General features: G+C 45.0%; 1 protein-coding gene across 2 annotated transcripts in view; it reads right to left on the bottom strand.

Moving 5' to 3' along the window:
- The window catches only part of AP3B1 (adaptor related protein complex 3 subunit beta 1), a 354,978-nt gene that overhangs the window by 275,122 nt on the left and 65,623 nt on the right, over positions 1-14,233 (bottom strand). For both annotated transcript variants that reach the window (XM_069749950.1, XM_069749942.1), the window contains exons 5-6: positions 10,204-10,364; positions 9,639-9,705 (exon numbers count right to left, since the gene is read on the bottom strand). In XM_069749950.1, the coding sequence (XP_069606051.1) occupies positions 9,639-9,705; positions 10,204-10,364 (228 nt within the window). The remainder of the gene's footprint in view (positions 1-9,638; positions 9,706-10,203; positions 10,365-14,233) is intronic.

The raw sequence follows: 14,233 nt of genomic DNA, 5'->3' as shown, positions 1-14,233 counted from the left end.
TCCACCATGCTGCACTGTTTGCTGCAGGCACTTACTGTTGTGCTGCTTGTCAGCTCTTTATAGCACAAACTCCCTTCTCTTACAGCCAAATATTTTCACTTCTCAGTCCAGAGCACCTGCTGCCTATTTTCTGCACCTCAGTTACTATTTTTCCTGGCCTAGTTTCCATGTCAATAGGTATGGTTTTCTTGCATAGTTAAGCGTCTTGGCATTATTGCCATGTTAAAGGTATGGCTTTTTGGCAGCAATTCTACCATGAAAACTATTCCTGACCAGACTTCTCTAAACAGTAGATGGGCGAAGCTGTGTCCCATTAATTGCTGCCAGTTCAGAGACGATCATGGCTGAGCATCTTCATCCGCTGCACTGAGTATCCTTGGCCGACCACGACATCAACAGTCCTTGATGTTAGCCATTTCTTGGTGCTTCTTCAAAAGAGCTTGAGGCTGTGTGCACACGTTGCGGATTTTTCGCGTTTTTTCTCTATAAAAACGCATAAAAAATGCATACATTATGCATCCCATCATTTAGAATGCATTCCGCAATTTTTGTGCACATGATGTGTTTTTTTTCCGCGAAAAAAACGCAGCATGTTCATTAATTTTGCAGATTTTTTGCATTTTTCCCACTATTTAATGCATTGGGAAGCTCTGGAAAAAAAACGCGCAAAAAACGCAAGCGGATTTCTTGCAGAAAAAGTCCTGTTTTGCTCAGGAAATTTCTGCAAGAAATCCTGAACATGTGCACATAGCCTGAACATCATATCTTTAAACCCCAGTATGCCTTGAAATCTTTGCCTGGGTGAGACCTTGCTGGTGCAGTATAACTACTTTGTGTCTTGTTGATGTGCTCAGTCTTGTCATGGTGTATGACCTGTGACACGAAAAGGTCTTCCACAATTTCACGTTTGTAGCGGAGTTTGACTGTTCCTCACCCAGTTTTTATGGCTCTGACGCAGCCGATTCTGTTTGTTAATGAGGGTGTTTCAAAGAGGACTAGAACGCTAGTGCCACCTATTGGAAGTAACAATCCTAACAGTTAATGTCAACCCTTTAACGAGCCTTGCCACATGACTTAGGATAATAGCCAAACCAGAATCTCAATTTGCATTATCTGCAGTCAGACGCCTTTCACTCAGCCAAACCAGATCTCCACTTTGTGTTTCGGGGTACTGCCCCTCGTCAGTGCAGTGTCTGCAAATTGAGATTCTGGTTTGGCTTTTATCCTACATCATGTGACAAGGCTCGTTAAAGGGTCGACGTTGACTGTTAGGATTGCTACTTCCAATAGATGGCACTAGAGTTCTAGTCCTCTTCCTCTCTGAAGAGACAATTTGCATATTTCCCAGAGGAGCATTGCGGCTTTAAGTCCCCTCATCTCGGCATGCTTAGCATGTCATTCTCCACAAGGAGAAACAATACTTCTTGGATAAACCACATATTAGATTGTTGAAAATTATCACCCACTTGATATAACTGGCTAGTCGTACACCTGAATATAATCCTTTAACCCCTTAATCCCATATGACGTACTATCCCGTCCAGGTGACCTGGGACTTAATTCCCAGTGACGGGATAGTACGTCATGCGATCGGCCGCGCTCATGGGGGGAGCGCGGCCGATCGCGGCCGGGTGTCAGCTGCCTATCGCAGCTGACATCCGGCACTATGTGCCAGGAGCGGTCACGGACCGCTCCCGGCACATTAACCCCCGGCACACCGCGATCAAAGATGATCGCGGTGTGCCGGCGGTGCAGGGAAGCATCGCGCAGGGAGGGGGCTCCCTGCGTGCTTCCCTGAGACGATCGGTACACGGTGATGTACTCACCGTGTACCGAGCGTCTTCTCCCTGCAGTCCCCGGATCCAAAATGGCCGCGGGGCTGCATCCGGGTCCTGCAGGGAGCACTTCCGGGTCAGGATCAGGCTGCAGCTGCAGCTCTAATCCTGCCCGGCTGTATGTCAGATCACCGATCTGACAGAGTGCTGTGCACACTGTCAGATCGGTGATCTGTGATGTCCCCCCCTGGGACAAAGTGAAAAAGTAAAAAAAAAAAATTTCCACACGTGTAAAAAAAAAAAAAAAAAAAAAAAAAATTCCTAAATAAAGAAGAAAAAAAAATAAATATTATTCCCATAAATACATTTCTTTATCTAAAAAAAAAAAAAAAAAAAAACAATCAAAGTACACATATTTAGTATCGCCGCGTCCGTAACAACCCAACCTATAAAACTGGCCCACTAGTTAACCCCTTCAGTGAACACCGTAAGAAAAAAAAAAAAAACGAGCCAAAAAACAACGCTTTATTGTCATAACACTGAACAAAAAGTGGAATAACACGCGATCAAAACGACTGATATAAATAACCATGGTACCTCTGAAAACGTCATCTTGTCCCGCAAAAAACGAGCCACCATATAGCATCATAACCAAAAAAATAAAAAAGTTATAGTCCTCAGAATAAAGCGATGCCAAAATAACTATTTTTTCTATAAAATAGCTTTTATCGTATAAAAGCGCCAAAACATAAAAAACTGACCCGAAGAATAAAACTGCTTCATCAATTTTACCAAACGCGTAACGGTATAAACGCCTCCCCCAAAAGAAATTCATGAATAGCTGGTTTTTGGTCATTCTGCCTCACAAAAAAATCAGAATAAAAAGCGATCAAAAACTGTCATGTGTCCGAAAATGTTACCGATAAAAACGTCAATTCGTCCCGCAAAAAACAAGACCTCACATGACTCTGTGGACCAAAATATGGAAAAATTATAGGTCTCAATGTGGAGACGCAAAAAATTTTTTGCTATAAAAAGCGTCTTTTAGTGTGTGACGGCTGCCAATCATAAAAATCCGATATAAAAAAACGCTATAAAAGTAAATCAAACCCCCCTTCATCACCCCCTTAGTTAGGCTAGGTTCACATTGCGTTAATAGGTTAACGCTAACGGACAGCGTTGCACGGTGAAAATGTCACAATTAACGCCGTGCAACGGGTCCGTTAGCACACCCATTGACAGCAATGTGATTTTCGGGTGTAGCGCATCGCTAGAGCGTGCCATTTTCGGCTCGCGCTAGCAAGGTGCCGTTCTTTTGTGGCGCGCCTCGGACGCTGCTTGCACTAAACACGACACCTAAAAAGACATTGCGTTAACGGATTTCCCTAACGCAATGTGAACCTAGCCTTAGGGAAAAATAAAAAAATTTAAAAAAATGTATTTATTTCCATTTTCCCATTAGGGTTAGGGCTAGGGTTAGGGCTAGGGTTTGGATTACATTTACGGTTGGGATTAGGGTTGGGATTAGAATTAGGGGTGTGTCAGGGTTAGGTGTGTGGTTAGGGTTACAGTTGGGATTAGGGTTAGGGGTGCGTTTGGATTAGGGTTTCATTTATAATTGGGGGGTTTCCACTGTTTAGGCACATCAGGGGCTCTCCAAACGCGACATGGCGTCCGATCTCAATTCCAGCCAATTCTGCATTGAAAAAGTAAAACAGTGCTCCTTCACTTCCGAGCTCTCCCGTGCGCCCAAACAGGGGTTTACCCCAACATATGGGGTATCATCGTACTCGAAACAAATTGGACAACAACTTTTTGGGTCCAAGTTCTCTTGTTATCCTTGGGAAAATAAAAATTTGGGGGGCTAAAAATCATTTTTGTGGGAAAAAAAAGGATTTTTTATTTTCACGGCTCTGCGTTGTAAACTGTAGTGAAACACTTGGGGGTTCAAAGTTTTCACAACACATCTAGATAAGTTCCGTGGGAGGTCTAGTTTCCAATATGAGGTCACTTGTGGGGGGTTTGTACTGTTTGGATACATCAGGGGCTCTGCAAATGCAACGTGACGCCTGCAGACCAATCCATCTAAGTCTGCATTCCAAATGGCGCTCCTTCCCTTCCGAGCCCTCCCATGCGCCCAAACAGTGGTTCCCCCCCACATATGGGGTATCAGCGTACTCAGGACAAATTGGACAACAACTTTTGGGGTCCAATTTATTCTGTTACCCTTGTGAAAATACAAAACTGGGGGCTAAAAAATAATTTTTGCGAAAAAAAAAAAATTATTTTAACGGCTCTGCGTTATAAACTGTAGTGAAACACTTGGGGGTTCAAAGCTCTCAAAACACATCTAGATAAGTTCCTTAGGGGGTCTAGTTTTCAAAATGGTGTCACTTGTGGGGGGTTTTAATGTTTAGGCACATCAGGGGCTCTCCAAACCAACATGGCGTCCCATCTTAATTCCAGTCAATTTTGAATTGAAAGTCAAATGGCGCTCCTTCCCTTCCGAGCTCTGCTATGCGCCCAAAAAGTGGTTTACCCCCACATATGGGGTATCAGCGTACTCAGTACAGATTGTACAACAACGTTTGGCATCCATTTTATCCTGTTACCCTTGGTAAAATAAAACAAATTGGAGCTGAAATAAATTTTGTGTGAAAAAAAGTTAAATATTCATTTTTATTTAAACATTCCAAAAATTCCTGTGAAACCCCTGAAGGGTTAATAAACTTCTTGAATGTGGTTTTGAGCAGCTTGAGGGGTGCAGTTTTTAGAATGGTGTCACACTTGGGTATTTTCTATCATATAGACCCCTCAAAATGACTTCAAATGAGATGTGGTCCCTAAAAAAAAAATGGTGTTGTAAAAATGAGAAATTGCTGGTCAACTTTTAACCCTTATAACTCCCTAACAAAAAAAAATTTTGGTTCCAAAATTGTGCTGATGTAAAGTAGACATGTGGGAAATGTTACTTATTAAGTATTTTGCGTGACATATCTCTGTGATTTAAGGGCATAAAAATTTAAAGTTGGAAAATTGCGAAATTTTCTAAATTTTCGCCAAATTTCCGTTTTTTTCACAAATAAACGCAAGTTATATCAAATAAATGTTACCACTAAAATGAAGTACAATATGTCACGAGAAAATGTCAGAATCGCCAAGATCCGTTGAAGCGTTCCAGAGTTATAACCTCATAAAGGGACAGTGGTCAGAATTGTAAAAATTGGCCCGGTCATTAACGTGCAAACCACCCTCGGGGCTTAAGGGGTTAAAGTCCCTGATTTTGTGCAAGTGTACCTAGAATTGATGCGAAATTGAAGGCAAAGGGCGGTCACACCAAATATTGATATCATTTACATTTCTCTTTTTTTCATTAACTTTACTTTAATCAAATTAACAAAATGAGAACTATTAATTATTAAGTCATCTGATTCATAGAGACTGAACTGCGGGCAGCACGAATCAGAGCCTGGCTGCACGACTGCTGGAAGATGAACCCATCTCTGAGATGAATTTTAAGATCTGGCTGGAGACCAAAGCTGGAGAGGAGACAGGTCCATCGCATTCCCCGGCTGATACTTCCAGGTGATTACCAAGTCTCTCCTTGTGTACTCAAGAGGAAGAGACCGCTCAGTGGCACCAGGCAGCGCTGGGAAGAGCCGGCTGGGTGGGAGTGCTGCTGGACTAGTCTCGTCTCCGGCTGTTGCTCGATATTAAAAAGACTCTAGAACGTTTCACAGAAAAACATACCTGGCTGCAAATGTACGGCCAGACGCTAATCTTTGATTCATGGTGCACCTATTGCTTCGTCAGCATGAATAGAGGGACGAGTTCCCTTTAAAACGACTACTTTTGAAAGCATTCGTACATTGCAGCCATGTTCCCAATACCTGCCTAAAACTTACACTCCGTATCATAATTAGGGATGAGCGAATGTACTAGGCGTTATCTGAGCATGCTCGTGTGCTAATCGAGTGTCTTCGGCGTGCTCGAAAAATATGTTCGAGTCTCCGCCACTGCATGTCTGATCATCAGTCGCAACACATGCAGGGAATGCCTGTGATTAAAAAAAAACATTATCCAAGCACACCAAAGACACTCTGCTAGCACAAGAGCATGCTCAGATAATACCTTATCAAAGCACGTTTGTTCATCACTAGTTATAATATAATATATACACACGATATATTATAAACACATTTATTAGCATCACTTTCTATAATGGCACAATGATAACGTCCGCTCAGCCATCTTCACTGGCTCTTCTGAAATGAAATAAAAATGTAGATCCCTCCTGCGTAGACACATGCGATCATTCCACCTTATCGAGCGCTCAGTATTGCATAAAACACCCTTGAATTAAAACAAAATGATTCTCTGGTAACTGAAAAGTAGAAAATATTACTTGCTAAAAAGCCGCCTGTTCATTTCTGTCCCCCTGGTGTCAATAGTGGCGTTTGGCATAAAAGGCAGAAAAAAAAAAAAAAAAAGAGAAATAAATCACTACGGCAAAACTAGCAATGAGCTGTTCAGATTCGGATGCAGTCGTCCATTTATGTATTTTTTATATTAAAGCAATAACCACGGCTCATTTGTCTTGCAGCAGTCGCCACGCGTTTCTGTGCTGTTGCTATGAACTTGAGCCATTAGCCGCGCTCCAAGGTAAACTACACGAACCATCAACAAAAGTGACACTCAATCTAAGGAGTTCATATTTCCTCCAGATTATCTATGGCGCTTGACAAGCTGGTAATGAAAAAAATCACACTAAGCAAATGCATCTTCTAATAACAATAAATTCTCTGGAAAAATATGAGGGGCACAAAACGTTTCCTTGCATCTATTTTGTCATGAATTCTAATTAAAGGAGAGTGGGGAAGGGGGGCTGAAAAAAAAAGAAAAGAAAAAAAATGGCAGAGTGCTGGGTCATCACAAGGAGTGCATGGGAAGATGATTGATAATGTGCTGCAAGGTGGCCTATGCTGCAAAGACGCACTCCTCTTAAATTAATGACCCTCCTACCCGCCCTAATCATAGGCCCCAAATGATATTCCCCTTCTTATTTCAATTTTCCAGAGACATGGAAGATGAAAAAGATCAGCCATTAATCTTCTAATAGCAGTATAATAGATCTATCACAATAAAACATCTGCACAAACAGTTATTTTTTTTTTATAACAGAGAAGCTCGTGCCGCCCTTAAATCAATAACTTAGGAAAACAGCAGTTTACCTCCGAGCGCCTCGGCTGACAACGTGAGATCTTATTAACGATTTCTCGTGGAGCGGAGGCGGCCATGACGATGGCTGCGGGAGTAGGAGCCAGTGCTGTCTGACCGTGCGGCATGGATTTTCTGGGGTAAGCCGATTTTCAGCAATGGTCTTTTCATTATCCAGCACAATGGGGCACATGCACAGAAAGTGTCACCGCTGCACACTGTAGCGGACATGTCTGAAACTAGCGCACACATACGAGTATAGGGCTATTCACTCCAAGCTGAAAACGGTGAACTATACACGTCGACGGATAACCAAAATGGCAGGAGTGCTTTAGAAAACCCATAGAGACACATTTCAGTAAGTAGAGATCATCACCGCCCCACAGGATCGGTGATAACTTCTAGATTGGAGTGGGTCTGACATTTTTGACCCCCACGGATGGCTAGAAGAGGACATTATTATCCCTGTTAGAATGGAGTAGCAGTGCACAATTGTGACCGCCGCTATATTCATCGCCTATTGGACTGACAGAGAAGGCCTAGTGGGGCACGCCAGCAATCCAACAGAGAATGAATGGAGTAGCTGAGCATACATGTGACTGCCGCTCTATTCATCGCCTATTGGACTGACGGAGAAGGCCTAGTGGGGCACGCCGGCAATCCAACAGAGAATGAATGGAGTAGCTGAGCATACATGTGACTGCCGCTCTATTCATCGCCTATTGGACTTATGGAAAAGGCCTAGTGGGGCACGCCGGTAATCCAACAGAGAATGAATGGAGTAGCTGAGCATACGTGTGACTGGCGCTCTATTCATCCCCTATGGGATAAAAGTACCCTTCATTCAATACACTTTGACAAAACACTTTCCTGTAAGGGTGCTTTCACACTGCAATTTGGCCTAGGTTTGCTGGCCCCTGCGGGGCTTACGTCCGAACCCCCTGCAAAATGGGAATGGGATTCGGGTGTATGTGCAGACAGGGCCATTGACTATAATGGTGCCGAACAAGTTAACGTGCTCTGTCTTGCATTATTTTTGGGCGTATACACCTAATGACAATCAGAAGTAGAAGGCCGCATTTGAGTATCTGCCTCCACTATGCGTATACACCCGAAAATGATGCACGTTGACTCTGTTGACAATATTATAGTATATGTCCCCAATCGCACATAATTTCCCCATTTTGTGGTGGATTAGGACATAAAGGTACCATCACATTTAGCGACGCTGCAGCGATGTAGACAACGATATCGATCGCTGCAGCGTCGCTGTGTGGTCGCTGGAGAGCTGTCACACAGACAGCTCTCCAGCGACCAACGATGCCGGAGTCCCCGGGTAACCAGGGTAAACATCGGGTTACTAAGCGCAGGGCCGCGCTTAGTAACCCGATGGTTACCCTGGTTACCAGTGTAAGTGTAAAAAAAAAAAAAAACACTACATACTTACCTTCCGGTGTCTGTCCCCCGGCGTTCTGCTTCCCTGCACTGTGTAAGCGCCAGCCGTAAAGCAGCGCGGTGACGTCACCGCTGTGCTATGCTTTACGGCCAGCCGGCGCTCAGTCAGTGCAGGAAAGCAGAACGCAGGGAAGCTGAACGCCGGGGGACAGACACCGGAATGTAAGTATGTAGTGTTTGTTTTTTTTTTACATTTACACTGGTAACCAGGGTAAACATCGGGTTACTAAGCGCGGCCCTGCGCTTAGTAACCCGATGTTTACCCTGGTTACCAGTGAAGACATCGCTGAATCGGCATCACACGCCGATTCAGCGATGTCTGCGGAAGATCCAGCGACGAAATAAAGTTCTGGACTTTCTGCTCCGACCAACGATGTCACAGCAGGATCCAGATCGCTGCTGCGTGTCAAACACAACGATATCGCTAGCCAGGATGCTGCAACGTCACGGATCGGTAGCGATATCGTTGTTAAGTTGTTCAGTATGAAGGTACCTTAAGCCCCGACGGGACCAATGAATGTAGCACAAAGCACAGTGTGAAAGCAAGTTAAGGAATCTAAGGGTATGTGCACATGTCAGGATTTCTTGCAGAAATTTTCCTGACAAAAACCGGACATTTCTGCCAGAAATCCGCATGCGTTTTTACCGCGATTTTGATGCGTTTTTGATGCGTTTTTTCCCAAATGCATAGAATTGCGGGAACAACGCAGAAAATCCGCAAAAATAATGAACATGCTCATTTTTTTACCGCGATGCGTTTTTTTTCGTGGAAAAAAACGCATCCATGTGCACAAAACATGCAGAATGCATTCTAAATGATAGAATGCATAATGTATACATTTTTAATGAGTTTTTATAGCTTTTTAGCGCGAAAAAACCTGAACGTGTGCACATGGCCTAAGGACGGCTTTAAGATACAGCAGCCATAGACACAGGAAAAGAACACAAAAAAAAACAAAAACACAATGATCAAGACCCATAAAGAACTTAGCCTAGTATGCTTGTTAATTGTTTCCAATTAGTAACAGATAATCTCTATGGAAAATGTAAAAAAAAAAAAAAACACCACCACTAGTTATAAAGGACGCTGGATTTTAGAGCCGGTGATAATGAAGCCAATGTTGGCCAAAGGCAGCGCTTCCCATGATCCCCTTCAGATCAAACAATGCGGCACAACATGTGAGATCTCACCGTGCTTTTATCTTTGAGAAGCTTCTCGATGATCTCGATAAGCATGTCCTTCTGCTCCGGATCAAGGCTATTAAAGAAGAAGAAATTTAGTGAATTGTTAGATAATTTTGCAAGTCCACCTCTCTAGTTTTAGGGAAATCTCACTCACATTTGTAATTTACCCCCTGTGGCATACTGGATGTGCCGCACATTACAATGGCCTACCTAATTTAATGTACAATTTCCAGAGGCCTCGATGACACGTAGCTGGTGACCATCGGTGTGTGCACATTTGGGTGTGAAGACCCTCGCACATGGCTACTTTCAGAGAATATCTGGGGATTGGAGTAAAACCTGGCACTAAGGAGGTAAAGCAGCGACCGCTTAGGTCTCAATTACTGCATATCACTGGGAGGGTCAGGAATTATTGCCGCCATTACTGGTGTAACAAGAACTCACACAACATTGCGATGGTTAGAAAACTTAAAAAAAAAAAAAAAGCGATGGTTAGTAAAAAAAGAACAACGCTGTGAAGCGGATTGAATGGCCGAGTGTCATACTGAGCCTTACACTGGAGCCATCTTACCTGTACAGCTTCTGGATGGCGTGCGCGGCCGTCTTCCGCACATAAGGAGACAGGTCCGCTGCGGCTTCTTTTATAGCCAGCATCATTATAGGGACAATAATGGGCACACGGATACTGGATAAGACCCGCAAAGCGCTGGCACGTATGAGCTGGTTAGGATCCTGGAATAAGACAATACCTTTATAAGATACATTATACAGGGCATGGCTTCCATCACACTGGAAACAGCAGAGATCCATCTCCCATTGTTCATGTAGCTCCAACATATTCCGCAGCAATGTACCGAGATCACATTAGGGCTCCCAATCTCACACCAGTCCCTGTTCACATTAGGGCTCCCAATCTCACACCAGTCCCTGTTCACATTAGGGCTCCCAATCTCACACCAGTCCCTGTTCACATTAGGGCTCCCAATCTCACACCAGTCCCTGTTCACATTAGGACTCCCAATCTCACATCAGTCCCTGTTCACATTAGGGCTCCCAATCTCACACCAGTCCCTGTTCACATTAGGACTCCCAATCTCACATCAGTCCCTGTTCACATTAGGGCTCCCAATCTCACACCAGTCCCTGTTCACATTAGGACTCCCAATCTCACATCAGTCCCTGTTCACATTAGGGCTCCCAATCTCACATCAGTCCCTGTTCACATTAGGACTCCCAATCTCACATCAGTCCCTGTTCACATTAGGGCTCCCAATCTCACATCAGTCCCTGTTCACACTAGGTCTCCCAATCTCACATCAGTCCCTGTTCACATTAGGGCTCCCAATCTCACATCAGTCCCTGTTCACATTAGGGCTCCCAATCTCACACCAGTCCCGGTTCACATTAGGACTCCCAATCTCACATCAGTCCCTGTTCACATTAGGGCTCCCAATCTCACACCAGTCCCTGTTCACATTAGGACTCCCAATCTCACATCAGTCCCTGTTCACATTAGGACTCCCAATCTCACACCAGTCCCTGTTCACATTAGGACTCCCAATCTCACATCAGTCCCTGTTCACATTAGGACTCCCAATCTCACACCAGTCCCTGTTCACATTAGGACTCCCAATCTCACACCAGTCCCTGTTCACATTAGGACTCCCAATCTCACACCAGTCCCTGTTCACATTAGGACTCCCAATCTCACATCAGTCCCTGTTCACATTAGGGCTCCCAATCTCACATCAGTCCCTGTTCACATTAGGGCTCCCAATCTCACATCAGTCCCTGTTCACACTAGGTCTCCCAATCTCACATCAGTCCCTGTTCACATTAGGGCTCCCAATCTCACATCAGTCCCTTTTCACATTAGGGCTCCCAATCTCACATCAGTCCCTGTTCACATTAGGGCTCCCAATCTCACACCAGTCCCTGTTCACATTAGGACTCCCAATCTCACACCAGTCCCTGTTCACATTAGGACTCCCAATCTCACATCAGTCCCTGTTCACATTAGGGCTCCCAATCTCACATCAGTCCCTGTTCACACTAGGTCTCCCAATCTCACATCAGTCCCTGTTCACATTAGGGCTCCCAATCTCACATCAGTCCCTGTTCACATTAGGACTCCCAATCTCACATCAGTCCCTGTTCACATTAGGGCTCCCAATCTCACACCAGTCCCTGTTCGCATTAGGGCTCCCAATCTCACATCAGTCCCTGTTCACATTAGGGCTCCCAATCTCACATCAGTCCCTGTTCACACTAGGTCTCCCAATCTCACATCAGTCCCTGTTCACATTAGGGCTCCCAATCTCACATCAGTCCCTGTTCACATTAGGACTCCCAATTTCACATCAGTCCCTGTTCACACTAGGTCTCCCAATCTCACATCAGTCCCTGTTCACATTAGGGCTCCCAATCTCACATCAGTCCCTGTTCACATTAGGGCTCCCAATCTCACATCAGTCCCTGTTCACATTAGGGCTCCCAATCTCACACCAGTCCCTGTTCACATTAGGACTCCCAATCTCACATCAGTCCCTGTTCACATTAGGACTCCCAATCTCACATCAGTCCCTGTTCACATTAGGACTCCCAATCTCACATCAGTCCCTGTTCACATTAGGACTCCCAATCTCACATCAGTCCCTGTTCACATTAGGGCTCCCAATCTCACTTCAGTCCCTGTTCACATTAGGACTCCCAATCTCACATCAGTCCCTTTTCACATTAGGGCTCCCAATCTCACACCAGTCCCTGTTCACATTAGGGCTCCCAATCTCACATCAGTCCCTGTTCACATTAGGACTCCCAATCTCACATCAGTCCCTGTTCACATTAGGGCTCCCAATCTCACACCAGTCCCTGTTCACATTAGGACTCCCAATCTCACATCAGTCCCTGTTCACATTAGGACTCCCAATCTCACATCAGTCCCTGTTCACATTAGGGCTCCCAATCTCACTTCAGTCCCTGTTCACATTAGGACTCCCAATCTCACATCAGTCCCTTTTCACATTAGGGCTCCCAATCTCACACCAGTCCCTGTTCACATTAGGGCTCCCAATCTCACACCAGTCCCTGTTCACATTAGGGCTCCCAATCTCACACCAGTCCCTGTTCACATTAGGGCTCCAAATCTCACATCAGTCCCTGTTCACATTAGGGCTCCAAATCTCACATCAGTCCCTGTTCACATTAGGACTCCCAATCTCACACCAGTCCCTGTTCACATTAGGGCTCCCAATCTCACATCAGTCCCTGTTCACATTAGGACTCCCAATCTCACACCAGTCCCTGTTCACATTAGGGCTCCCAATCTCACATCAGTCCCTGTTCACATTAGGACTCCCAATCTCACTTCAGTCCCTGTTCACATTAGGACTCCCAATCTCACACCAGTCCCTGTTCACATTAGGGCTCCCAATCTCACATCAGTCCCTGTTCACATTAGGACTCCCAATCTCACATCAGTCCCTTTTCACATTAGGGCTCCCAATCTCACATCAGTCCCTGTTCACATTAGGACTCCCAATCTCACACCAGTCCCTGTTCACATTAGGGCTCCCAATCTCACATCAGTCCCTGTTCACATTAGGACTCCCAATCTCACTTCAGTCCCTGTTCACATTAGGACTCCCAATCTCACACCAGTCCCTGTTCACATTAGGACTCCCAATCTCACATCAGTCCCTTTTCACATTAGGGCTCCCAATCTCGCACCAGTCCCTGTTCACATTAGGACTCCCAATCTCACATCAGTCCCTGTTCACATTAGGGCTCCCAATCTCACATCAGTCCCTGTTCACACTAGGACTCCCAATCTCACATCAGTCCCTGTTCACATTAGGACTCCCAATCTCACTTCAGTCCCTGTTCACATTAGGGCTCCCAATCTCACATCAGTCCCTGTTCACATTAGGACTCCCAATCTCACATCAGTCCCTGTTCACATTAGGACTCCCAATCTCACATCAGTCCCCTTTCACACTAGGACTCCCAATCTCACATCAGTCCCTGTTCACATTAGGGCTCCCAATCTCACACCAGTCCCTGTTCACATTAGGACTCCCAATCTCACATCAGTCCCCGTTCACACTAGGACTCCCAATCTCACACCAGTCCCTGTTCACATTAGGACTCCCAATCTCACATCAGTCCCTGTTCACATTAGGACTCCCAATCTCACACCAGTCCCTGTTCACATTAGGACTCCCAATCTCACTTCAGTCCCTGTTCACATTAGGACTCCCAATCTCACTTCAGTCCCTGTTCACATTAGGACTCCCAATCTACTTCCCCTGTGACATATAAAGTCCAATTTTACATTAAAACAATGAATGGGGCTGTCCCATAAACACCATTTATCACTTATCCACAGGATAATTATAAGTATGATCACTGGGAATCAATCAGCAAAGATCACCATGATCACAGGGGTGAGTTGTGTGTGATCACCGCTTTATTCACCTCTGAGTCTATACGAGGGCACATCACCGCTTGTGATCGGTGCACACCCAGAACTCAGATCCCCAGCCATAAGTCATTTGCCACCTATTCTGAAAGCAAAACCGACACAGGGAAACATTCAATCC

The sequence above is a fragment of the Ranitomeya imitator genome, chromosome 1 (assembly GCF_032444005.1).
Source record: "Ranitomeya imitator isolate aRanImi1 chromosome 1, aRanImi1.pri, whole genome shotgun sequence".
Taxonomy (NCBI): Eukaryota; Metazoa; Chordata; class Amphibia; order Anura; family Dendrobatidae; genus Ranitomeya; species Ranitomeya imitator.
Note: the sequence above shows the minus strand (reverse complement) of the source record. Positions and strands in the feature narration are given on the sequence as shown.